Below are 25937 nucleotides of genomic sequence, written 5' to 3' on the forward strand. Positions count from 1 at the left end.
GGCCTTGGCGTACTCTAGCAGATGGTGTGAAACATTGGACAACCATCTGGAACAGTTGCTTGCCACCAAAGGTATGAACATTCATGTGAGAACTTGTGAGGATGCTTGCCCATGACGGAACAACTTGTGGATTGAATGGATGCAATCACAGTGAGTTGTGCTATATGCGGGTTTGAGGAATAATCAACGCTTCATGTGTCGCTGTGGCGCTCATTTTTTAGGCAAGTATGGGCCCTATTGAATCTGTCATGGAACCTAATATCTCGCGACATGGAGTTGGCATGTGAATGGGTGTGGTAGATTTATTCAATTGGAAAACATAAGGGTGACTAGTTTCTGACGGTTTATTGAGCGCTGTGGAAACATCGCAACGGGGCTGTAATGGAGCAAAACATATTAACACTGTCGTAGGTGGTCCAAGGTCCAATTGGTTCCAGTTTGAGTATTTAGCTGCAATGCAAATCCTTCGAGTTTGCAGGCCATCATCCTTGATCACTTTACATTTCGTTAATTATTAGATAAAAAAAAAAAAATATGGGATGTAATTAGAAAAAATCATAAGAAATAAGACTAAATTTTAAAAAAAAGTCATAATATATGAGACAAAGAATGCAATTTTCTCTAAAAGAAGCCAAATTAACCAACACCCTTTTTAAGACAATAACCACAAATCATCTACAAGAGCAGGCGGTTTACAAAATTGTTCTGGTGCTGCACAAAAGCCGGACTGAGATGAGTTTTCAACCTTAGAGAAGTACAATCAATCACCATGAACCAGTATATAAATACACCCCTCATCACCTCTCCATAATCACCAATAGCTCACAATCAAATCCTCTTTTGTGTGCCTTCTCATTCCAAATAAAGAGTCAAGAAAAGAAAACAAGAGAAGAGAGAAAAAAACACAAGAGAGGTCAACAGCAATGGCAAGACTCACACAAGTTGCAATCATCTTGGCTGCAGCATTCTGCTTCCTCTCTCTTGTCGACGTTGCCGACTCCCACGCCCCTAAATTCATCGTTGATGGAAAGGTCTATTGTGAAGTCTGTCGTGCCAATTTCACTAATAGATACAGCGAGCCTATGGCAGGAGCAAAAGTGAAGTTGGAATGCAAGAACGAGGTGACCGAGAGCGTGACATACACCTTGGAGGGTGAGACCAACGAGAAAGGAGTGTACACGTTGACGGCAGAAGGTGATCATGGGGAGGACTTGTGTGCGGTGACATTACTGAAGAGCAGCATGGCTGATTGCGCTGAGGTTCCAGATGAGAAGCCTGCAGCTGAAGTCACCCTCACCCTCAACAATGGTTTTCATGATGAGTTCCGCCACGCCAACCCTCTTACCTTCACCAGGAAGGAAGCCTTGCCTGAGTGCGCTGAGCTCTTCAAAGAACTCGAAGAGGCCAAGAAAGATGAATAGATCTTAGTTTGATGCAATTATGTATGAGCTAATAATTCTTTACATTGTCAATTGCAAAAAAAACATCAACAACCCTAATAAAATAATTAAATAGACATATATTACACATGAAAATGTACGTTGTTTCACATTTGCCAAACAGATAGACCATCTTCATTACTTCCTGGCCTTCTAGGGTTAAGAAAAGTGGAAGAGATGGGGAAATTTGATGCATAATTTTTTATTTTTCAATATTGATTTTTTTTTCCTTTCTTATAATTCATAAATAAGTAAAAAGACATTAATGAGAACTTTTTTATGAAAATATTAATATTCAAACTTCATTATTAAAAATGAATTCCAACTCAATATTTATACATTTGACTCTTTAAAATGGACGACGAAGATTAATCATATCAGAAACTCTTTCAAAAAGCATTTTTAAATTCTATGAAATTTTCTAAACTTATTTATTAATTTTTCTTAAAACTTCTCTCTAACTTTTATATTTATCTAAATATTGCATTTACAAACTTCAATATTTATATAAAATATTCTAAAAAAGTTTAAAATTCTTAATTTTATGTTGCATTTATAGTGACCTCTATACCTTGGTAAACATGTTTAAAATAAATTATTTTGAAAGTTGTTCATATATGCATGTTTCTCTTGATTTTCCTAGAAAAATGAAAAATAAATTTTAATTATTCCTATCAGTTCATGAATTTAAAGTTCAAAAACTCTACTAATGCACATAGTGTAAGAGAGTGAGATGACACTCATTTTTAATTGACTTGGGTATGAAATTAATTATTCATTATAGTAAGACCACGTGTTCAATTCTTTACAAATTTATGTATGTATATTTTACCTTTTATTAAACTCATTTTGATTTTAAAAAAATACATTGATATTTGACTTAGTTTTCATTAAGACAAAAAAATAGGACAATTTACAATAAACTTTCTTGAAATCTGACATAATTACGATTATTCTTTTATTGTTTAAGTGTTTATCTACGACGAATTTTAAATAATAAGGGGATATTCGTAATAATTATGTTAAATCTCAGGAGAGCACATTGTAATTTTTTATATCTTTTTTTATGAAAATTATGTCAAATATCAATATATTTTTTCCAAAACAAAGCGAGTCTAATAAAAGGTAATATATGTATAGCCAAGTTTTGTTTAAATATTTATCTACAATATATTTTTAGAATAATGAGGGAATATTCATAACTAAATTCATGAAAAAATACCAAAGGGACAAAGACCCTTTGAGTCTGCAGCTGTTTTGCTCCTTACGCTCCATTACCTAAGTCCTAACAATTAATGATCATATAATATATATATATATATATATATATATATGATTATGGTTGTATGTTTGATTGTTCTTGCGAATGCGAGGGTAGCATAGAGTCTATAAGCAATTCTTATTTCTACATGTTTAGGACATAAATTCAGGAAAATTTTATTTCGGTCCCATATGTTAAAATCTTTTTCGATTTAGTCTCATTTGATACGTACTATTTTTTTACATTACTTTTTATAAGTTGAATTTTTTCTCAGTGTTAGTGTTCACGTGCATAATTAAAGAAAAATATACGAAAAATGCTAATGGATCCTTTAATTACTGGACGAAAAATGCATGTAATGGCTAAAATTTAGAATCAATTCATTAGTTTACGGGATGCATTATTAGAAAGTTGTGACCAATGGGACTATATTACAGAACACCCTAATATATGGGACAAAAAATGCAATTTTCCTATCAAATTCATCTGAACTTAATTAATCTAAATTCCTCGGGGGCCATCAACATGGGTTTAAGGGTTTATTTTCGTTGGGTAAAAAATAGATGTACAAGAGAAGTCCATTTGGAGTCTTATTTTATTTTGGACGAAAAAATGAACGAATAAAGCCAAAAAGACAAAGAAGTACATCTTTTGTTGTTATTTACTCTATTACTCATATATAATTATTTTTAATTCTTTTATCATTCCCATTGATAATATCGGTACATGATCTTTGTAAAGAAAATAACTAAATCACCAAAAAAAAGTGTTGATGTTTGAATTTAATTTCTTTATTTGAGGACATTGGTAGTAATATTTTTTAACAAACAAAACTCATTTTGACAAATAATTTCATTAATAAAAAAAAATATTCTTGTTATTGTTTGACAAATATTTTTACTTAAGAATTTTAAATTTTCTATGAACTAAAAATTACTTCAATATAATATTGACTTGTTTATTTTCTAATATAAAATAAATAAAATTATAATAGTTAATCAGTAAAATTACAAAAATTAATTTTTTCTTCTTAATTTTATTTTTCTCGTATCAAATAAGAAAAAATATTTAACACTTTCTTCCATTTTAATTATACCAAACAATTTGAAAAAAAACTATTATTCTTTCTCTCTCTCGTATTTTTTCATTTTTCATCCCCCTTTCGCTTTCTCTATCCTCTTCCTTGAAACAAACCAACCCCACATCTTGATAAAATCAAATTGTTGAAATGTCAACTCATTCATTTGGAACTTTTCTCCACAAACAGAAGAGGCAAAATTGAAGTTTGCAAGAATCTAAGTAGGTAAGCCTACTCAGACATTCCTTCATCTTGCAGCCAAATAAACAAAGATATTATCGAAAATAAATTCAAATAAAGCATAAATAAATAAAAACCCAATTGCTAGAGTTCATTTATTTATTTTATTTTTCAAATAAAGGCAAGAAAAAATCTATAATTTGAATCCATCGCCCCCATATATAACTCAAAAGCCAACCTACTCTACATATGGGATGTCATTATTCATGCTCTGTGTCTTGTCAACAATTACAAAATAGTGGAAAAAGAAACCAAAAATTGCAACAATTTTTCCTAAAATTTAAAATAATTACAAATATATTCTTATTGTATAATAAATTATAAATACTCTCTAATTTTAATATCCGTCGGACAAGCCCATTATGTTATCGGGATCTATTAAGTTTTTATTCAATTTTTATAGTGAAGTAGCCAAAATGCCCTATTGAATTATAAGTCATAATTTGATATATTTTTTTAGAATTTTTTAATTTTTTTTAATTATGGATTTATACATACCTTATAGATTATTTACTTTACCCTACCTCATTTTTTTATATATTTTTTCAAATGTTTTTTAAAAAAAAATTAGTAAGAATAAAATAGTAATTTATACCTTATAGTCTAGAGGACTACATAATTATTTTCTTTTGAGGAGGATATTTTTAATTATGTCAAATTTTAGAATATGTGGTTGTAATTTATCCCAAAAGAAAAAAAAAAAAAAGCAGTAGTCATTCAAATATCATCATTCCTCTTCTCCATCTATTCCACCAAGAAAAAAGAAATCATATGATCATGGGAGAAGAACAAGAAGAAAACCCTAATCTTGTCAAGGAGATCCAGTTGATAACCGGGTACGGGTTCCACGACCCGATTCTCTTACAACAAGCGTTCACCCATCACTCCTACGAGGAGGGTTGCTCCTCCTTTGAGTGGCTCGCGCATGTTGGGGATGCAGCTCTGCATTTCTTCATTACCAAAGAGCACTACTTTCTGTACCCGGATTTGGACCCGGCTAGGCTCACCAGACTTCGGGCTGCCAACGCTGACACTGAGAAGCTTGCACGTGCGGCTCTGAGACACCGGCTGCATGAATATCTACGACATAATATACCTTTGCTTGCAATACAAGTATATCATACTTCTACTCTTTTTTTTTCTTTTTTTTTTTTTTTGGAAAATTGCTTTTTAGAGTGTTTTTTAATTTAGTCTAATTTATTACTGTTTTCCGACATTGCGTTACATAATTTGAATTTTTTTTAATTTTAATCCTAACGTGCATTTTTCATCCAATAATTGATGAAAAATATATGTGGGACCACTAACACGGCTCCATTAATTTATTTTATTTAATTAAATAATATAATAAAAATAATTAAGTATTATATATATACATCCATCGAGTGTGGGTCGATTAATGCTAGTATGTAATAATTCTTTTGATAGAAATAAAAGTTTTAATTTGTCCGAACCACCAACTTTTTACCCAATCAACACATAAAAAAAAAAAAAGAGAGAAAGAAAGAAAGGAAGAAAGAAAGACTAACAAAAACCGATCAACTCGAGTTTGCATAGCATTAAGTATAGAGAATTTCATTGCCTGTGAGTTGTAGTTGAGAGATAATGTTTGGATCTGTCTAAAATATATGAGATATAATACAATTAATCATAGTGTTTGAATTCATTTTCTAAGTGTTTTGTTGTGGTTTGTGAAGATAAAGAGAGAGAGAGAGAAAAACACAAAGATAAATAAGTATGTGTTAGAGATAGTATGTATGTTTGGATTTATTTTTGGAGATAATCTAAAATAAGTATTATTATTTAATATTGTGTTTTGGGAGATAAAAATTACGATTCATTGTTAAGTTATGTATTTTTATATATTTATGTATATGTATGTATTTATACTAAAACAATTAAAAACACCTAAATAAAATGTTTGTGTATTATGACAAATATTAAGTATATATATTTTGATTCGTTTAAGAGATCACTTGAAAATGAAAATAAGCATAGTAAATAATTTTTGGTTATTGCATATGTTGTCTGCATGCAGACGAATGAGTTAGGGAAGCAATGGTGGATTATCCTTTGCATTCATCAGGGTTGATTGATGCTCCAAAGGTGCTTGCTGACGTTGTTGAATCCTTGATTGGAGCCATATACATTGACTCCAAATCCTCCATCCAAACAACATGGAAGGTATATAAATTTCTCCTCCATTTTCATGATTGTCGATCTGCAAAATTATATTTTTTTTTTTGGGTGAAATGTAAGTTTCATTCACTCAAGAATATTTACAATGTACTCTGGGCATATCCGGTGAAATACAAAAGCCCACGCTAAAGATTAAGAAACAATGAAACCGTGTGGGAAAAGCGTCCAAAGGACCCTATACAATGTAACCTTGACTAAACTAATAAGCCGCTCGGGGCAGGCCGTTGAGCCCTCAAAGATGACTTCGTTGTGGTGCCTCCAAACCGTGCATGCCAAAGCGAGGTGTCGCGCTTTGTTCTGCACGGAGGAACCTGTTTTCTCCTTCTTGAGCCACTTGACCGCGCTTTGAAGGGTTGACATAGTCCCGGTTAATGCCAAGCGAGTGTAGGATGCGTGACCAAACGAAGTTGTTGAACGGGCACTCAAAGAAAAGGTGCTTGGCCGATTCTTTGGTGTTGATGCATAGTGAGCACAAATCCTCCTCATGGAGGAACCCAAGTCTGTCCCTTGTAGCTAGTCTACTGCGAAAACCAAGCCACAAGATAAATAAGTATTTCGGCGGGATAAAAGCCTTCCATATAGCCGCTTTCCAAGGCTGCCTCGCAAATTTCGGCCTGAAGTACTCATAAGCTACCGACGTTTGGAAACCCTTTGGGGTAGACCATCTCGTCATCTGTTCGATCGCTGCCTCCGAAGACCCAAAATCAGTGACCACCCTGTTGCGGATTTCGGCAAGCCGTTGAAGGAGTGGAGAGTCCCCCTTCTTCGGTTGCCAGTCCCAGATTGATGCACCTCTAAGGTAGACACCGTTGACCCATTGCACCCACAACGTGTCTGCCTTGTGGTGGATGTTCCATAATACACGGGCAAGGAGAGCCACGTTTCAAGACTATATGTGCCGAATACCGAGTCCACCTTCTTCCTTGGGATGGCAGATTTCCTCCCAAGCGACCGGTGCCCTCCTAGAGTTTTATAGAAAATTCCTGCAAAGCCGGTGGATTTTCTCGATGACCGCCACTGGAAGTGAAAAAACTTGGAGCCAAAAGCACTCCACCCCCTGAATAACTGAACGAATAAGTTCCAGTCGGCCTGCATAAGATAAGGATTTGCCCGTCCACTTTGAAATGCAGTTGGCAATTTGATCTACAAGCGGTGAGTAATTGGTGACCCAAAGCCGCTGTGCCGCTAGTGGAATGCCAAGGTATCTCACCGGCATCTCACCTCTCGCAAACTTCGTCCGAGCGAGAATCCCGTCAAGCTCCTCATTTTGAATGCCCGCTGTGAATATGCTTGATTTAGAGGTATTGACAGTGAGGCCGGATGCGTCCCTAAACTCTTGGGGGCATTCCATCAAAACATGGATAGATGGAAGGTCGCCACGTGAGAAGAGCATGAGGTCGTCGGCAAAGAGGAGATGTGTGATTTTCAACTTCTCGCACTTGGGGTGAAAGTTGAAGCCCGAAGTAGATGTTTTCCTCTTGACCAGTCGGAAGAAATATTCCATACTAAGAAGGAAGAGGGTCGGCGACATCGGGTCTCCTTGTCTTAGGCCTTTCTTCCCCGGAAAAAATCCATGAAGGGAGCCGTTCAAAGCCACTGAAAAAAAGATAAATTGCAAACGCATTCCATAATCTAAGATATAATCAGTGGGGGAAAACCATACCCGTGAAGAACTCGGGCGAGAAATGTCCATGAAACTGAGTCAAACGCCTTGCGTAGGTCGACGTTGATAGTACATCGAGGTAAAATCTGTTTCCTCGAGTACTGCCGCACCATTTCTTGGGCCAAAAAAATATTATTCGTGATATTGCGGCCTCCTACAAACGCAGCTTGGCATCGGTCAATCAAGTGCTCCAAAGCAGGTGCGAGCCGGTCCGAGATGATTTTCGTGATTGCCTTGTAGATAACATTGCAGCACGAAATCGGCCGGTAGTCCGCAACAGAGGTGGAATGATCTGACTTCGGCACAAGGGCAATGATAGTGTGGTTGAGCTGCCGTAGCATCCACCCACTCCTAAAGAAATCCAAGACGGCCCTGCAAACTTGATCACCCACAATGTTCCATGCTTTCTTGAAAAAGCACGAGGAATATCCATCTGGGCCGGGAGCCTTGTTGTCGCTAATATGGAATATGGCATCCTTGACCTCCACTGGTGTGACTGCCTGGCAAAGGTCCGCGGTATGCTCGGGGGAGAGTATGGGGCCGCATTCAAACACACCATCATCGACAGGGAGGGTGTGAGCCTCGGTGCCCAAGAGTGATGTGTAGTAATCAACGAACTCTTGGGCAATATCCTCGGCAGCAGTGATAACAGTCCCATCCGCCCTAGTGACTGCCTCGATGGAATTCCTAGCAACATTCCTCTTCACCATGTCGTGGAAGAACTTGGTGTTGCGGTCCCCCTCTTTAAGATGGTGGATCTTGGCTTTCGGGTAGAAGAAGTGTCATTCGGCCTCGGCAATGAAAACGGCTAGTGCCACATCTCCCGGATTGGATTCAAGTTGGTTCTGGGCAACTTGCAGGGCAAGCTCAGCTTCTTTAGTCCTGGCGGAGATGTGGCTGTAGTGCTGCGTGTTGAATGCCTTAAGCGCGCCTTTAAGTGCTTTCAGTCTCCTACAAAGGCTGAATTGCGGCATTCCATCTACGCTCAAATTCCATCTAGCTTCAACAGTAGCTAAGAAATCCGGATGATCTGCCCACATATTGAAAAAGCGAAACGGTTTTGGCTTAGTTGGTGCAGGATCAAAAATAGAAACAATACCCGGAGAGTGGTCGGAAAGGCATCCCGGTGGATTGAAATGGGCACTGCAATGCAAATCGGCCTCAAGCCATTCATTGTTGTAAAGGATCTGATCGAGCTTGCACCATACGGGGTTGCTTTCATTGTTGGAATACCATGTGTAGTAGCAGCCCATAGTGGTAACGTCGAGTAATCCAAGCTATGTACAGCAGTCCACAAAATCCTTAAGCTCATACCAAGTCGGAGCTACTCCAAGCTGCTTCTCCTCGGGAGATTTCATACAGTTGAAATCGCCCATAATAAGCCATGGCATGCTCAGTGATTGACCAAATCAGATAGTTTCTCCCACATGCTCCTTCTATTAACAACAAAATAAAGACCATATGTAAATGAAATATAGAAGGATAGTTGAGAGGACTTATTCGTGACACGGCAGTGAATCACTTGGGGTGATATATCCACCGGATGTATGTCAATGACTGCCGGGTCCCAAACCACAAGGATGCGTCCGCCAGCGATGGTGTCAAAGTTGTTGGTTTGGCACCACCCCGGAAATGAGTGGCTGAGAATCTTCTGGATAGATAATGCTGCAAGCTTTGTCTCCAAAATGCCCAAGAGATAAACCCGGTTATTCTTAATGAGGTAGGCAACCCCATTATGTTTGAGAGGCCGGTTAAAGCCCCTCACGTTCTAAAAACCGATCTTCATAATGATAGAGGGGGAGATTCCCCTCCTGCCTACTTCTCCGGATGGCTATACGTCCCTGCAATCCCATCGGTTTTAATCCCCGGCATTTCATGTTGAGTGGTCGTCGGGGAGTCAGTTGATGAGCTTCCTGAATAAGCTGCTGGTGAAGGAACCTCTTTATCCTTAAGCTTGAGTGGTTGTGGTGCCTTCATGCTCAGCCGACCCTGTTCCACCTTGCCGGCCGGTGGAGAAGTCGGTCGCTGCGCCTCCACTATCGGCTTAGTTGCAGTAGCTGTGGCTTTACCCTTGTTCCTCCTATTCACGACCGTCCATTCACCAGGCTTTGACTTTGTTGCCTCTGCCGGCTTGACAGGTGCAGCAACGGGAGTGGTAGCGGCCGGGACGGCTGTGGGGGGAATGGCCGGTAGACCTTGGCAGGTCTCTTGCAAGTGCCCAAATTTGTTGCAAGCTGTACAAGACTTGGGGGTGAATTCATAAGCCACCGGCTGTTTTCGAGTTATGCCATTTGGCATAACAAACTCCACTTGCTTGATTAGCTTCTTTGATGCATCCACTTCAACCAGGATTCTGGCGTACGAGACTCGTTCCATTTTCATCGTGAGGGAATCCATGGCAATCGGAGTGCCAATCCTGGAGTCAATCTTCCCTAGAGCGTTCGGATGCCAACACTCAAGGGGCAGAGATGGAAGTGTGGCCCAAACCGGCGTGAGCCTGATATCATCTTCTTTAAATTCGAAGCAGTCCGACATGTGCTTCAATAGTAGGGCCGTCCACACACGAAATAGGGACCACCGGCTAGTACTCGCTGCCTATCGTCCTCTCGGGCAAAACGAAAGATTAACCAACCACTTTCGTGTTGCTGGAAGCTTGCTCCCCAAGAGTGGGAAAGTGTTCGTATTACTTTCAGTATAGGGAATTTGCCGGCCACGTAGCCAACGAGGCAGAATCCCAATTTGGCCCGGACATCAAGTAGGTCATCGGACCCCAACATGAGGGGGCCATCATCCACCGCAAATTTTGTGAGCTTATGTTCATCGGTTAATTTGCGGTTGTTGCTAAATAATCCTGCAAAAGAGACTTTATCCGAGCGGGTATTTTCAATAGTGGCCTCTTTCGCCGGCTGTTTTGCCTCCGGCCGGGGACCGGTTCTTTCTCTACATTATTCTTTGCAATAAAGGAGGGAGAAGCCTCCAAGTCAGAAATGAAACCACTGAAATCCGAAGGACTGACCTTGGTGGTGGTGGTGGTGGCATTAGCATGCTGGCCGGCTGGTTTGAGAGGCGGATGATGGACAGTTGCATCAGCAATTTTGTCAGTTTCAGCTGTTGCCGAAAACCGGCCGGAGGGCTGGCGTGAAGCAGCATTTGCAATAGTTTTCAAAGGCTTCTTGTTCTTTGCGATGGCTGATATTTGAGACAGAATGGGGGTGTGCAGCAGTGGCAAAAGTTGCTGCAGAAAAATGCAGCACCAAAACAGGAAAGTGTTGCAGAAATTGCAGGAAACAGCAGGCAGGCAGGGAAAGTGCAGGCTTTGCAGTGCAGTAAGCAGTTTTAGTTGCTGTCAGAAATGGAAAAGACCCACCTACCTCCGGGCAGCTTGGATTGGCCGGCAAAAATGGTGTAAAAATGCACAGAAGCAGCAGCAAAATGATGGCAAAACGAACAGCAACAACAGCAACACAGTGGCAAGCTGCAACCCATGCAAATGGCTGCAAATTGCAGCAGAATTTAAACCCGTTTGCAGCTGATTTTGGCCTGTGAAAATGGAGGAGAAATGCCCAGCTGCAGCAGCAAAACAATGGCAAAAATGCACAGCAACAGCAGCAAAATGATAGCGAGCTGCAGCCCTTGCAAATGGCTGCAAGTTGCAGCAGAAATTCGCCCAAACCAGCAGCAGAAACAGCAAAAACAGTTCTATAACTTTGGTGGGGGCATTTCAGCCGGTAAAACGACCTCAAAACCCAAAACTGTTCGGTAGAAACGATGAGCAGCCGAAGGGAAAACATTTAATCGGTTCGAAATTTGCAGAATCTTGAAGAAGAGACATGGAAGAGCAAAACAAAGATGAGGCACTCTAGAGAGAAAACTTTCTAGAGAGAGAAACCTCTTGACCTCACTGAGAGCTCTTTCTTTTTTTCTAGGTGAAATGTAAGTTTCATTCATCCAAGAATATTTACAGTGTACTCCGGGCATACCCGGAGAGATACAAAAAACCCCACGCTAAAGATTAAGATACAATCAAACTGTGTGGGAAAAGCGTCCAAAGAACCCTATACAATGTAAGCTTGACTGAACTAATGAGCCCCTCGGGACAGGGCGTTGAGCCCTCAAAGATGACTTTATTGTGTTGCCTCCAAAGTGTGTAGACCGTGCATGCTAAAGCGAGGTGTCACGCTTTGTTCTGCACGGAGGAACCTGTTTTCTCCTTCTTGAGCCACTTAACCGCACTTTGAAGGGTTGACATAGTCCTGTTGATGCCCAATCCAATGTCAAATGCGTGACCAAACGAAGTTGCTGAACGGACACTCAGAGAAAAGGTGCCTGGCCGATTCCTTGGTATTGATGCACAGTGAGCACAATCCTCCTCTTGGAGGAACCCAAGTCTATCCATTGTGGCTAGTCTACCGCGCAAGCCAAGCTACAAGATAAATGAGTACTTCGGCAGGATAAAAGCCTTCCATATAGCCGCTTTCCAAGGCTGCCTCGCAAGTTTCGGCCTGAAGTACTCATAAGCTTTCGATGTTTGGAGACACTCTCGGGGTAGACCATCTTGTCAATTGTTCGATTGCTGCTTCTGGAGACCCAAAATCGGTGACCACCCTATTGCGAATTTCGGCAAGCCGTTGAAGGAGTGGAGAATCCCCCTTCTTTGGTTGCCAGTCCCAAATTGATGCACCTCTGAGGTAGACACCGTTGACCCACTGCACCCACAACGTGTCTGCCTTGCGGTGGATGTTCCATAATACACGAGCAAGGAGAGCCACGTTCCAAGACTGAATATGTCGAATACCGAGTCCACCTTCTTCCTTGGGATGGCAGATTTCCTCCCAAGCGATCGGTGCCCTCCTAGAGTTCCATATAAAATTCCTGCAAAGCCGGTGAATTTTCTCAATGACCGCCGCTGGAAGTGGAAAAACTTGGAGCCAAAAGTACTCCACCCCCAGAATAACTGAACGGATAAGTTCCAGTCGGCCTGCATAAGATAATGATTTGCTCGTCCACTTCGAAATGCAGTTGGCGATTTGATCCACAAGTGGTGAGTAGTTGGTGACAGAAAGCCGTTGTGCCGCTAGTGGAATGCCAAGTATCTGACCGGCATCTCACCTCTCGCAAACTCCATCCAAGCGAGAATCCCATCAAGCTCCTCATTTTGAATACCCACTGTGAAAATGCTTGACTTAGAGGTGTTGATGGTGAGGCCGGATACGTCCCTAAACTCCTGGAGGTATTCCATCAAGACATGGATAGATGGTAGGTCGCCACGGGAGAAAAGCATGAGGTCGTCGGTAAAGAGGAGATGTGTGATTTTCAACTTCTCACATTTTGGGTGAAAGTTGAAGTCCGAAGTAGATCTTTTCCTCTTGACCAATCGGGAGAAATATTCCATACTAAGAAGAAAGAGTGCCGGCGACATCGGGTCTCCTTGCCGAAGGCCTTTCTTCCCCAGAAAAAACCCATAAAGAGAGCCATTCATAGCCACTAAAAAGGAAGAGTTGCAAACGCATTCCATAATCCATGATATAAATAGTGGAGGAAATCCATACTCGTGAAGAACTCGGGAGAGAAAAGTCCATGAGACCGAGCGTAGGCCGATGTTGATAGTACATCGAGGTGAAATCCGTTTCCTCGAGTATTGCCGCACCATTTCTTGGGCCAAGAAAATATTATCTGTGATATTGCGGCCTCCAACAAACGCAGCTTGGCATCGGTCAATCAAGTGCTCCAAAGCGGGCGCGAGCCGGTCCGAGATAATTTTCGTGATGGCCTTGTAAATAACATTGCAGCATGAAATCGACCGGTAATCCGCAACGTAGGTGGAATGATCTGACTTCGGCACAAGGGCAATGATAGTGTGGTTGAGTTGCCGTAGCATCCGCCCACACCTAAAGAAATCCAAGACGGCCCTGCAAACTTGATCACCGATAATGTTCCATGTTTTTTTGAAAAAGCACGAGGAATATCCATCTGGCCTGGGAGCCTTGTTGTCGCTAATATGGAAGATGGCATCCTTGACTTTCAACGGCGTGACTGCCCGGCAAAGCTCCACAGTATGCTCAGGGGAAAGTAAGGGCCCCCATTCAAACACACCATCGTCGATAGGGAGGGTGTGAGCCTCGGTGCCCAGAAGTGATGTGTAGTAATCAACAAACTCGTGTGCAATATCCTCGGCAACAGTGATAACAGTCCCGTCCGCCCTAGTGATTGCCCCGAAGGAATTCCTAGCAACATTCCTCTTCACCATGTCGTGGAAGAACTTGGTGTTGCGGTCCCCCTCTTTAAGATGGTGGATTTTGGCTTTCTGGTAGAAGAAGTGTCGTTCGGCTTCGGCGAGAAAAACAGCCTTCTTCCTAAGATCTCCTAAAGAGTTCCGTAGCGCCACATCTCCCGGATTGGATTCAAGTTGGTTCTGGGCATCTTGAATTGCGGCGTTCCATCCACGCTCAAATTCCATCTTGCTTCAACAGTAGCTAAGAAATCCGGATGATCTGTCCACATATTGAAAAAATAGAACGATTTTGGCTTGGTGGGTGCATGATCAAAGATAGAAACAATACCCGGAGAGTGGTCGGATAGGCATCCCGGTGGATTGAAATGGGCGCTGCAATACAAGCCGGCTTCAAGCCATTCATTGTTGTATAAGACCCGGTCGAGCTTGCAGCATACGGGGTTGCTTTCGTTGTTGGAATACCATGTGTAGTAGCAGCCCGTAGTGGGAACGTCGAGTAATCCAAGTGCTACACAACAGTCCACAAAATCTTTAAGCTCATACCAAGTCGGTGCCACTCCAAGCTGCTTCTCCTCGGGAGATTTCACACAGTTGAAATCGCCCATTATAAGCCATGGCATGCTAAGTGCTTGTCCCAAATCAGTAAGTTTATCCCACATGCTCCTTCGATTGACAACAGAATAAAAACCATATGTAAATGAAATCTAGAAGGAGAGTTGAGAAGACTTATTCGTGGCACGGCAGTCAACCGGATGTAGGTCAATGACTGCGGGGTCCCAAACCACAAGGATGCGTCCGCCAGCGATGGTGTCAAAGTTGTTGGTTTGGCACCATCCCGGAAATGAGCGACTTAGAATCTTCGGAATAGATGATGCTGCAAGCTTTGTCTCCAAGATGCCCAAGAGGCAAAGCCGATTATTCTTAATGAGGTGGGCGATCCCATTGTGTTTGAGAGGCCGATTAAAGCCCCTCACGTTCCAGAATCCTATCTTCATGGGGATTGAGGGGGGTACTCCCCTTCGGCCCTCTTTTTCGATGTGCCGCCCAACGCTGCATTCTCCTCGGTCTTTCTCCCAGGCATTTTATTTTGTATGGCCGTCGACGAATCAGTTGATGAGCTTACAGAATCAGCCGGTGAAAGAACCACTGCATCCTCAGGCTTTCGCGGTTGCGGTGCCCTCATGTTCTGCTTCCCCTGTTCCACTTTGCCGGCCGGTGGAGAAGGCGGTTGCTGCACCTCTACTGTTGGCTTTGCTGCAGTAGCTATAGTTTTGCCCTTATTCCTTCTGTGCTCGACTGTCCATTCTGCCGGCTTATTCTTTGCTGCCTCTACCGGCTTAGCTGGTGCAGCAACAGGGGCGGCAGCGGCAGGGACGACGATGGGGGGAACGGCCGTTAAACCTTTGCATGTCTCTTGCAAGTGCTCAAATCTGCTGCAATCTGTGCAGAATTTCGGAGTGAATTCATAGACCACATGTTGCTTACGCATTATGCCATTTGGAATAACAAACTCCACTTCGTCTTTCAGTTTCTGTGATGCATCGACCTCCACCAGGATTCGGGCATATGAAACCCGTTCCATCTTCATGGTCAACGTGTCCATGGCAATCGGAGTGCCAAGTCTCGGACCAATTTTCCCGAGGGCGGTTGGGTGCCAACACTCAAGGGGTAGCGATGGGAGCATGGCCCAGACCGGCGTGAGACTAATATCATCTTCTTTGAACTCGAAGCATTCCGACATATGCTTCAAAAGGAGAGGACGTCCGTAGACAAAGTATGGTCCACCCGCCAAGACACGCTGACTGTCCTCCTCACGAGCGAATCGGAAAATTAACCAGCCACTCTCGTGTTGTTGGAAGCTGGCTCCCCAAGATTGGGACAGTGCACGGATTGCCTTTAGTCCCAGAAATTTGCCGGCAATGTAGCCGACGAGACAGAAACCCAATTTTGTTCGGACGTCAAGCAAGTCGTCGGAACCCAAAGTGAATGGGCCATCATCAACCGCGTATTTGGTGAGCTTGTTTTCCTCGGTAAGTCGGCGGTTGGTGCTAAATAGTCCCGCAAAAGAGACCGTTTTCTTTTCGGCATTTTCCGTCGCCGGCAATTTATCCTTCGACCGAATGTCGGTTGTGTTCGCTGCAACATCTTTCTTGAGAAAGGAGGGGGTAGCCTCCAAGTCAGAAAATAAATCTGTAAAATTCGATGGACTAACCTTGCCGGCGGTGGTGGCGGCGCTGGCCGGTTTTGTGGGCGGTGGATGGACTGTTGCAGCAGCATTTTTGGTAGTTTCAGCCGCTGCCGAAGACCGGCCGGAGGGCTGGCCAGAAGCAGTTTTTGCAGCAGGTTTCATTACCTTCTTGTTCTTAGCCATGGCTGGTTTTTGAAGCAAAAACAGGTGTGCAGCAGTGGAGGAGTTGCTGCAGAAAAATGCAGCTCCAAAATAGGAAAACAGCTGCAGAAATTGCAGGAAACAGCAGGCAGGCAGGGAAAGTGCAGAGTTTGCAGGCAGCAGGCAGTTTTTGTTGCTGCCAGAAAAGGAAAGTCCCACCTACCTCCGGCAGAGCTTGATTTGGCCGTAAAAAATGGCTGAAAAACTCACAGTAGCAACAGTAAAACAGTAGCAAAACGGACAGCAATAGCAGCGAGCTTCAGCCCATGCAAATGGCTACAAAATGCAGCAGATTTTCGCCAAAAATAGCAGCAGAAATAGCAGAATTTCTGCAGAGAAAATGGTGGAAAAATTGCACACTGCAGCAACAAAATGGTGCCAAAAACACACAGCAATAGCAGAAAAATGCAGCCCGTGCAAGTGGCTGCAAATTGTAGCAGAAATACGCCCAAAACAGCAGTAGAAACAGCAGAAAAACAGAAACTGTTTTACAGCTTTGATGGAGGCTTTCCCGCCGGCAAGATGACTTCAAAATCCAAAATCGTTCGGTAGAAACAATGAGCAGCCGAAGGGGAAACGTTTAATCGGTCCGGAATTTGCCGAAACTTGAAGAAGAGGCATGGAAGAGCAAACCAAAGATGAGGCACTCTAGAGAGAAAACTTTCTAGAGAGAGAAACCTCTTGACCTCACTCCATTGAGAGCTCTTTCTTTTTTTTTTTGGGTGAAATGTAAGTTTCATTCAACCAAGAATAACATTTACAATGTACTCCGGGCATACCCGGAGAGATACAAAAGCTCACGCTAAAGATTAAGAACAATCAAAACCGTGTGGGAAGAGTGTCCAAAGGACCCTATACAATGTAACCTTGACTAAATTAATAAGCCTCTCGGGACAGGCTGTTGAGCCCTCGAAGATGACTTCGTTGCGCTGCCTCCAAAGTGTGTACACCGTGCATTCCAAAGCGAGGTGTCGCGCTTTGTTCTGCACGGAGGAACCTGTTTTCTCCTTCTTGAGCCACTTGACCGCACTTTGAAGGGTTGACATAGTCCGGTTAATTCCAAGCCAGTGTCGGATGCGTGACCAAACGTAGTTGCTGAATGGGCACTCAAAGAAAAAGTGCTTGGCCAATTCCTTGGTGTTGATGCAAAGCGAGCACAAATCCTCCTCTTGGAGGAATCCAAGTCTGTCCCTCGTAGCTAGTCTACCGCGCAAGCCAAGCCACAAGATAAATGAGTACTTCGGCGGGATAAAAGCCTTCCAGATAGCTGCTTTCCAAGGCTGCCTCGCAAGTTTTGGCCTGAAGTACTCATAAGCTTTCGATGTCTGGAGACCCTTTGGGGTGGACCATCTCGTCATCTGCTCAATCACTGCCTCCGAAGTCCCGAATTCAGTGACCACCCTATTGCGGATTTCGGCAAGCCGTTGAAGGAGTGGTGAATCTCCCTTCTTCGGTTGCCAGTCCCATATTGATGCATCTCTAAGGTACACATCGTTGACCCACTGCACCTACAACGTGTCTGCCTTGCGGTGGATGTTCCATAGTACACGAGCAAGTAGGGCCACGTTCCAAGACTGTATGTGCCGGATGCCAAGTCCACCTTCTTCCTTGGGATGGCAGATTTCCTTCCAAGCGATCAGTCCCCTCCTAGAGTTCCACAGAAAATTCCTGCACAAACGGTGAATTTTCTCGATGACCGCCGCTGGAAGTGGGAAAACTTGGAGCCAATAGCACTCCACCCCCTAAATAATTGAGCGAATAAGTTCAAGTCGGCCTGCATAAGATAGGGATTTGCCCGTCCACTTCGAAATACAGTTGGCAATTTGATCCACAAGCGGTGAGTAGTAGGTGACCGAAAGCCGCTGTGCCGCAAGTGGAATGCCAAGGTATCTGACCGGCATCTCACCTCTCGCAAATTCCATCCGAGCGAGAATCCCATCAAGCTCCTCATTTTGGATGCCCGCTGTGAAAATGCTTGACTTCGAGGTATTGACGGTGAGGCTGGATGCGTCCCTGAACTCTCGGAGACATTCCATCAAGATGTGGATAGATGGAAGGTCGCCACGGGAGAAAAGCATGAGGTCTTCGGCGAAGAGGAGGTGCGTGATTTTCAACTTCTCGCACTTGGGGTGAAAGTTGAAGTCGGAAGTGGATGTGTTCCTCTTGACCAGTCGGGAGAAATATTCCATGATAAGAAGGAAGAGGGCCGGCGACATCGGGTCTCCTTGCCTTAGGCCTTTCTTCCCCAGAAAAAACCCGTGAAGGGAGCCGTTCAAAGCCACTGAAAAGGAAGAATTGCAAACGCATTCCATAATCCAAGATATAAACAGTGGGGCAAAACCATACCCGTGAAGCACTCGAGCGAGAAATGTCCATGAGACCGAATCAAACGCCTTGCGAAGATCGACGTTGATAGTACATCGAGCTGAAATCCGTTTCCTCGAGTACTGTCGCACCATTTCTTGGGCCAAGAAAATATTGTCTGTGATATTGCGGCCTCCCACGAACGTTGCTTGGCATCGGTCAATCAAGTGCTCCAAAACAGGCGCGAGCCGGTCCGAGATAATTTTCGTGATGGCTTTGTAGACGACATTGCAGCACGAAATCGGCCAGTAATCCACAACAGAGGTGGAATGATCTGATTTCGGCACAAGGGCAATGATAGTGTGGTTGAGCTGTCGTAGCATTCGCCCACTCCTAAAGAAATCCAAGACGGACTGAGAGCTCTTTCTTTTTTTGGGTGAATTGTAAGTTTTCATTCATCCAGTAATATTTACAAGGTACTCCGGGCATACCCGGAGAGTTACAAAAGGACCCACACTAAAGTTTAAAGAGCAATTAAACCGTGCGGGAAAAGTGACAAGAGGAGCCTATAGACAGTGATCTTCACGGAAATAATAAGGCCCTCGGGTTTGGGTACTGCACCCTCAAATATGAGTTCGTTACGATGCCGCCAAAGGGTGTAGACTGTGCATGACAAAGCTAGGTGTCGTGCTTTGTTATGAACTGAGGATCCGGTTTTCTCCTTCTTGAGCCATTTCACCGCACTGTGCAAGGTGGACATACGTCGGTTGATCCCAAGCCATACTCGGATATGTGACCAAACGTAGTTGCTAAACGGGCACCAAAGAAAAGGTGTTTGGTCGATTCTTTGGTGTTGATGCAAAGTGAACATAAGTCCTCCTCATGGAGGAACTCGAGTCTGTCCCGTGTAGCCAATCTGTTGCGTAGACCAAGCCACATGATGAACGAGTACTTCGGCGGGATGAAAGCATTCCAAATAGCTGCTTTCCAAGGCTGCCTCGCAAGTTTTGGCCTGAAGTACTCATAGGCTTTCGACGTCTGGAGTCCCTTTAGGGTGGACCATCTCGTCAATTGCTCAATCGCTGCCTCTGAAGTTCCAAATTCGATGATCATCCTGTTGCGGATTTCGGCAAGCCGTTGAAGGAGTGGAGAATCCCCCTTCTTCGGTTGCCAGTCCCAGATTGATGCATCTCTGAGGTAGACACCGTTGACCCACTGTACCCACAACGTGTTTGCCTTGCGGTGAATGTTCCATAGTACACGGGCAAGTAGAGCCACGTTCCAAGATTATATGTGCCGAATACCGAGTCCCCCTTCTTCCTTGGGATGGCAGATTTCCTCCCAAGCGACCGGCGCCCTCCTAGAATTCCATAGGAAATTCCTACAAAGATGGTGAATTTTCTCGATGACCACCGCCGGAAGAGGAAAAACTTGGAGCCAGAAACACTCCACGCCCTGAATAACCGAACAGACGAGTTCCAGTCGGCCTGCGTAAGATAATGATTTCGACTTCCACTTCGAAATGCAATTGGCAATTTGGTCCACAAGCGGTGAGTAGTTGTTGACTGAAAGTCGTTGTGCCGCTAATGGAATGCCAAGGTATCGGATTGGCATCTCACCTCTCACAAACGCTGTCCTAGCAAGGATTTCATCAAGTTCTTCATTCCGAATGCCTGCCGTAAAAATGCACGATTTGGAGGTGTTAACGGAAAGGCCGGATGCGTCCCTAAAAACTTTCAGACATTCCATCAAGATGTGGATAGATGGAAGGTCTCCTCGAGAGAAAAGCATCAAGTCGTCAGCAAAGAGGAGGTGAGTGATTTTCAACTTTTCACATTTCGGGTGATAGTTGAAGTCTGAGTTGGAAGTCTTCCTCTTGATCATGCGGGACAGGTATTCCATGCTAAGTAGGAAGAGGGCCGGCGACATCGGGTCCCCTTGCCGTAGGCCTTTCTTCCCCAGGAAGAATCCGTGTAGGGAACCATTCAAAGATACAGAAAATGATGAGGTGCAGACGCACTCCATTATCCAGTCAATAAACATAGGGGGAAAACCATACCCGTGAAGTACTCGGGAGAGAAATGTCCACGAGACCGAGTCATATGCCTTGCGAAGATCGATGTTGATAGTACATCGAGGTGAAATCCGTTTCCTCGAGTACTGCCGCACCATTTCTTGCGCCAAGAAGATATTGTCGGTGATGTTGCGACCTCCAATAAACGCAGATTGGCAATGGTCGATAAGGTGCCCCAATGCAGGTGCAAGTCTGTCCGATATAATTTTCGTGATGGCTTTGTATATGACATTGCAGCACGAAATCGGTCGGTAGTCAGCAACAGAAGAGGAATGCTCTGATTTGGGCACAAGAGCAATGACGGTGTGGTTCAGTTGCCGTAGCATCCGGCCATTCCTAAAGAAATCCAGAACGGCCCTGCATACTTGGTCACCCACCACATTCCATGCTTTCTTGAAAAAGCATGAGGAATATCCATCGGGACCGGGTGCCTTGTTGTCGTTTATGTTGAATATTGCGTCCTTGACCTCCATTGCTGTGACTTCCCTGCAAAGTTCATCAGTAATCTCGGAGGAAAGTTTGGGGCCAAAATCGAACACTCCATCATCAACTGGGATGGTGTGAGACTCGGTGCCCAAGAGTGTTGTATAGTAATCGACGAACTCTTGGGCAATTGCATCGGCAGACGTAATGATCGTCCCGTCAGCTCTAGTAACTGCCGTGATGGATTTTCTAGCAGCATTCCTTTTCACCATGTCGTGGAAGAATTTCGTGTTTCGGTCCCCCTCTTTGAGGTAGTGAATCTTGGCTTTTTGGTAGAAGAAGTTTCGTTCAGCCTCGGCAAGGAAAACGGCCTTCCTCCTAAGATCTCCCAAAGATTCCCGAAGCCTTACATTTCCTGGGTTGTTTTCAAGCTGGTTCTGAGCATCTTGCAGTGCAAGGTCAGCCTCTTTGGCCCTAGTGGAAATGTGGCTGTAGTGCTGCATGTTGAAAGTTTTCAGTTCAGCTTGAAGTGCTTTCAGCCTCTTGCAAAGAATGAATTGTTGCGTTCCCTCCACATGCAAGTTCCATCGTTGCTCCACAGTGGATAAGAAGTCCGGGTGTTCTGCCCACATATTGAAAAACCGGAACAGTTTTGGTTTAGTGGGAGTATGATCAAAGATAGTGACAATACCCGGGGAGTGGTCGGATAGGCATCCGGATGGGTTGAAGTTGGAATACCATGTGTAATAGCAACCCGTTGTGGGGACGTCAAGCAGTCCAAGTGCTGCACAGCAGTCCACGAAATCCTTGAGTTCGTACCAAGTTGGCGTCACTCCATGTTGCTTTTCCTCAGGAGATTTCACACAGTTGAAGTCTCCCATAATGAGCCACGGAATGCTTATCATCTGTCCCAATACTGTAAGCTTTTCCCACATACTCCTTCTATTGACAACAGAATATAGCCCATAACAAAACGATATATAGAAGGAGAGTTGAGAGGACTTATTCGTGGCACGGCAATGGATAACTTGCGGTGAGATATCCTCCGGTTGAAGGTCGATAACTGCCGGGTTCCAAATCACCAAGATGCGTCCACCGGCAATGGTGTCAAAGTTGTTGGCTTGGCACCATTCCGGAAATGATCGGCTAAGAAAAGCCTGAATCTTAGATGCTGCAAGCTTTGTCTCCAAAATGCCCAAGAGACAGAGTTGGTTATGCTTAATGAGGTGGGCAACCCCATTGTGTTTGAGGGGTCGATTGAATCCCCTCATGTTCCAAAAGCCAATCTTCATGGGGATCGAAGGGGAGACTCCCCTCCTGTTTGCTTTACCGGTTTACTGAACACCCGTACAGGCTCATTGGAATTGATTCCCGGCATGAAATTGGCCGTCGGGGAATTGGTCGATGAGTTATCAGACTCTGTCAGTGTGGTAGCCTCATTATCCTGAAGTTTGGATGAATGTGTTTCATTTTTGATAGTCCGTTCCTTGTCCGTCGTGATGGCCAGTGGATTTGGTTGGTGGTCCTCCACTGCCGGCTTGGTTGTTACATCAGTTGATTTGCCATTTTTCCTCCTTTGGACCATAGTCCATTCAGTAGCGGGGGCAGTCGCAGCAGTCACGGCCGGTGCATTGGCAAGGGCAGCTGCAGCAGTCACGGCCGGTGCAGTAGTAGGGGCAGCTGCAGCAGTCGCGGCCGGTGGGAGTGTGCCCTGACATGTCTCTTTAAGGTGGCCAAATCTGTTGCATTCGGTGCAAAATTTGGGGGTGAACTCATAGGCAACCGGTTGTTTCCGTGTTATGCCGTTTGGCATGACGAACTCCACCTGGTCAATAAGCTTTTTTGAGGCATCAACTTCTACCAGTATTCTGGCATACGACACCCTTTCCATCTTCAGCGTAAGAGAATCCATGGCAATGGGGTTGCCAATTTTAGAGCCTATCTTGCCAAGCGCATTTGGGTGCCAGCACTCAAGGGGGAGTGATGGGAGGGTGGCCCAAACCGGTGTTAGGCTAATATCATCTTCTTTAAACTCAAAACAATCCGGCATGTGTTTAAGAAGGAGGGACGTCCATATATGAAATAAGGTCCCTCGGACAAAATCCGCTGCCTATCCTCTTCACGGGCAAAGCGAAAGATTAACCAACCGCTCTCGTGTTGTTGGAAGCTTGATCCCCAAGATTTGGACAGTGCACGAATCGCTTTTAGTCCTGGGAATTTGCCGGCAATATAGCCGACGAGGCAAAACCCCAGCTTGCTTCGAACATCAAGCATGTCATTGGGCTCCAAGGTGAGAGGGTCATCGTCAAGCTCAAACTTGCTGAGTTTGTTTTCGTCGGTGAGTCTACGGTTGGTGCTAAATAGCCCCGCAAATGAGGTATGTTCCTTGCCCGACTTCTCAGTTGCATTATCGGTATTCGGTTGCTTCCCTTCCGGCCGGGAGGCAGTGGGCGTTGGAGCATCAATCTTAGAGAAGGAGGGGGTACCATCCAAGGAAGATATGAAGTCACCAAATGTGGCCTTACCGGTATTTGTGGAATCAGGTTGTTGGACGGCCGATTTGCTAAGTGTTTCAGCCGTTTTGGCGGATGCCGTCAATGACTGGCCGGACGGTTGGCCGGTAGTAACAGTGTCGACTTTCTTATGCTTCTTGTTGTCAGGTTGGTGCTCACCCGTCAGACGGGCAGTAGCACCTGCTTTGACTGTTGCAGTTTTGGCCGACGGGTGGTCGGAGGGCAGGCCGGCAGCTGGTTTTCGTACCTTGTTAGTCTTGGCCATAACAGGCAGAGGGACGGCAGCAGAAACGGCAGCAGAAACGGCTGCAGAAACTAATGCACAAACAGCTGCAGAAATGATGGAGAATAATGGCAGCAGTAGGCAGTTTCGCAGCACAATCAAATTTCAAAATTTGAATACTCCGTTCACCAGAGAATTCAGAAATTCAGGCCTTTCTACCACCGATTACAGTCTGTGAAGATGGTGGAAGGTGCGCAGGTAACAGAATTTTGAAAAAAACAGCAGCAGGCACAACCAATGTGGTTGAAATTCGAATTTCAAAAATTCAAAATTTAAATTTCTGACCAAACAAAAGTGGAATCTCCGTCTGAATGTGGCCTGAGAGGGATTGGAAACTGCGCATTAGTGCTGAAATCTGCAGGAAGTCCACCAGCAGCAATGGAGAATCTGCAGCAGCAACAGCGAATTTACAGTAGGAACAGATTTTGCTGGTAGAAACAGCCGACTGTAGAGGCTTTACAGGCGGCTGAAATTCTTCGAAACTCAGAATTGTTCGGTGAAATTGATGAGCAACACAAGGAGAAGTGAATAATCGAACCAGAATTTGCAGAAGATTGAAGGAAAATCGTGATAGAGCAAGACAATGTTGAGGCACTCTAGAGAGAAAACTTTCTAGATAGAGAAACACTCATGACCTCACACTGAGAGCTCTTTCTTGATGCTGAGAGCTCTTTCTTGATTCTATGGGTGGTGGTGCATGGCCGTGCAAAATTATATTTTTGATTCTATAATTTTAGGGTTTTGAGGAATTGACTTTTTCATAACATTCAAATATTGACCTGATCAATTTACCCTATTATGTCTTCGATTTTGTGCAATTTTTAGATTGTTCACTGAAAAAAAAAAAAAAAAATTTCAGAGACTTGATCAAATAAGGCTCACATGACTGAAAATTACGAATTTTGCTATTTCTGATGAAAATTTTGCATAAATTTTGCACGTAAGGACTAAAATTGCAAATTTGTCAAATTTACATGATTTAATCTCATTTTAGCAATGTATTGAAATTACGCAAACTAGGGATAAATTACCACCTTGAGTATCTCGATATCCTGACAACGCCAGTCCCAAAATTAATATACGTAGGACTAAAAAGAGTTCAGTCAGAAGTCCTCACTGTGAAAATAGTAATACGCAAATAATACCCTAAACTAAAAAAGATGCAATATGCCCACCTAAATAATTTTCTTAAAGAAGAGCAATGCGGCCTCCTGCGCAAGGAGGCAGTAAGCTTCTTTTTAAAAAGTTTAAGGGACCAAAGGTGTCGTTCTTTTTGTTTATGAGAGTTTTTGGCTATTACTATCTTTATAGGGGGTAAAATGCAATTAACTCGAACGAAAAAATTGCAGATTTTTCATAATACCATGATATTATTACACCAACCTTAATTTGTAAATTGATGACAACAGGTGGTGAAGAATTTGCTTGAACCAATAATAACTCCAACAACTCTACCGATACACCCGGTGACACAGCTACAAGAACTGAGCCAGCGCCACGAATTCACAGTGAAAATGAGAGACTTGTGGAGGGAAACCGGAGAAATTGAATTCACGGTAGACTGGAGAGTTCCTTGGGAGAGCCAAATACAGTGCCAAGAGAGTTGTGGCCAAATTTAGAGCAACACTCATTTCATACCACAAGCTTGTTGAAAAGCATCTATAATCTTTGAATTCGTTTTTTGAGTGTTTTGTTGTGTTTTGTAGAGATAGAGAGAAAAAAACAAAGATAAATAAGTGTGTGTTAGAGATAGTATATATGTTTGAATTTGTTGTCGGAGATAATTTAAAATAAGTATTATATGTTTAATGTTGTGTTTTGGAAGACAAAAACTACTAT

General features: G+C 43.6%; 3 protein-coding genes across 3 annotated transcripts; 2 read left to right on the plus strand and 1 right to left on the minus strand.

The window, feature by feature from the left end:
- Window positions 1-682: 682 nt before the first annotated feature.
- Window positions 683-1595, plus strand: LOC105162622 (olee1-like protein). The gene has a single exon (XM_011080700.3). It carries the CDS (start codon window positions 924-926, stop codon window positions 1419-1421), a length of 498 nt encoding a protein of 165 aa, XP_011079002.1. The 5' UTR covers window positions 683-923; the 3' UTR covers window positions 1422-1595.
- Window positions 1596-4740: 3145 nt separating this feature from the next.
- Window positions 4741-25937, plus strand: LOC105162743 (ribonuclease 3-like protein 3). The gene is given in 5 exon segments (XM_020693762.2): window positions 4741-5131; window positions 5746-5759; window positions 6070-6202; window positions 25508-25660; window positions 25662-25937. Coding segments are annotated over 5 exon segments (744 nt in total). The 5' UTR covers window positions 4741-4789; the 3' UTR covers window positions 25764-25937.
- LOC148784347 (uncharacterized) lies at window positions 15086-16483 on the minus strand. Its single transcript, XM_088877308.1, has one exon. It carries the CDS (start codon window positions 16481-16483, stop codon window positions 15104-15106), a length of 1380 nt encoding a protein of 459 aa, XP_088733434.1. The 3' UTR covers window positions 15086-15103.

Source organism: Sesamum indicum, linkage group LG13, assembly GCF_026168435.1.
Source record: "Sesamum indicum cultivar Baizhima isolate 11 linkage group LG13, ASM2616843v1, whole genome shotgun sequence".
NCBI lineage: Eukaryota > Viridiplantae > Streptophyta > Magnoliopsida > Lamiales > Pedaliaceae > Sesamum > Sesamum indicum.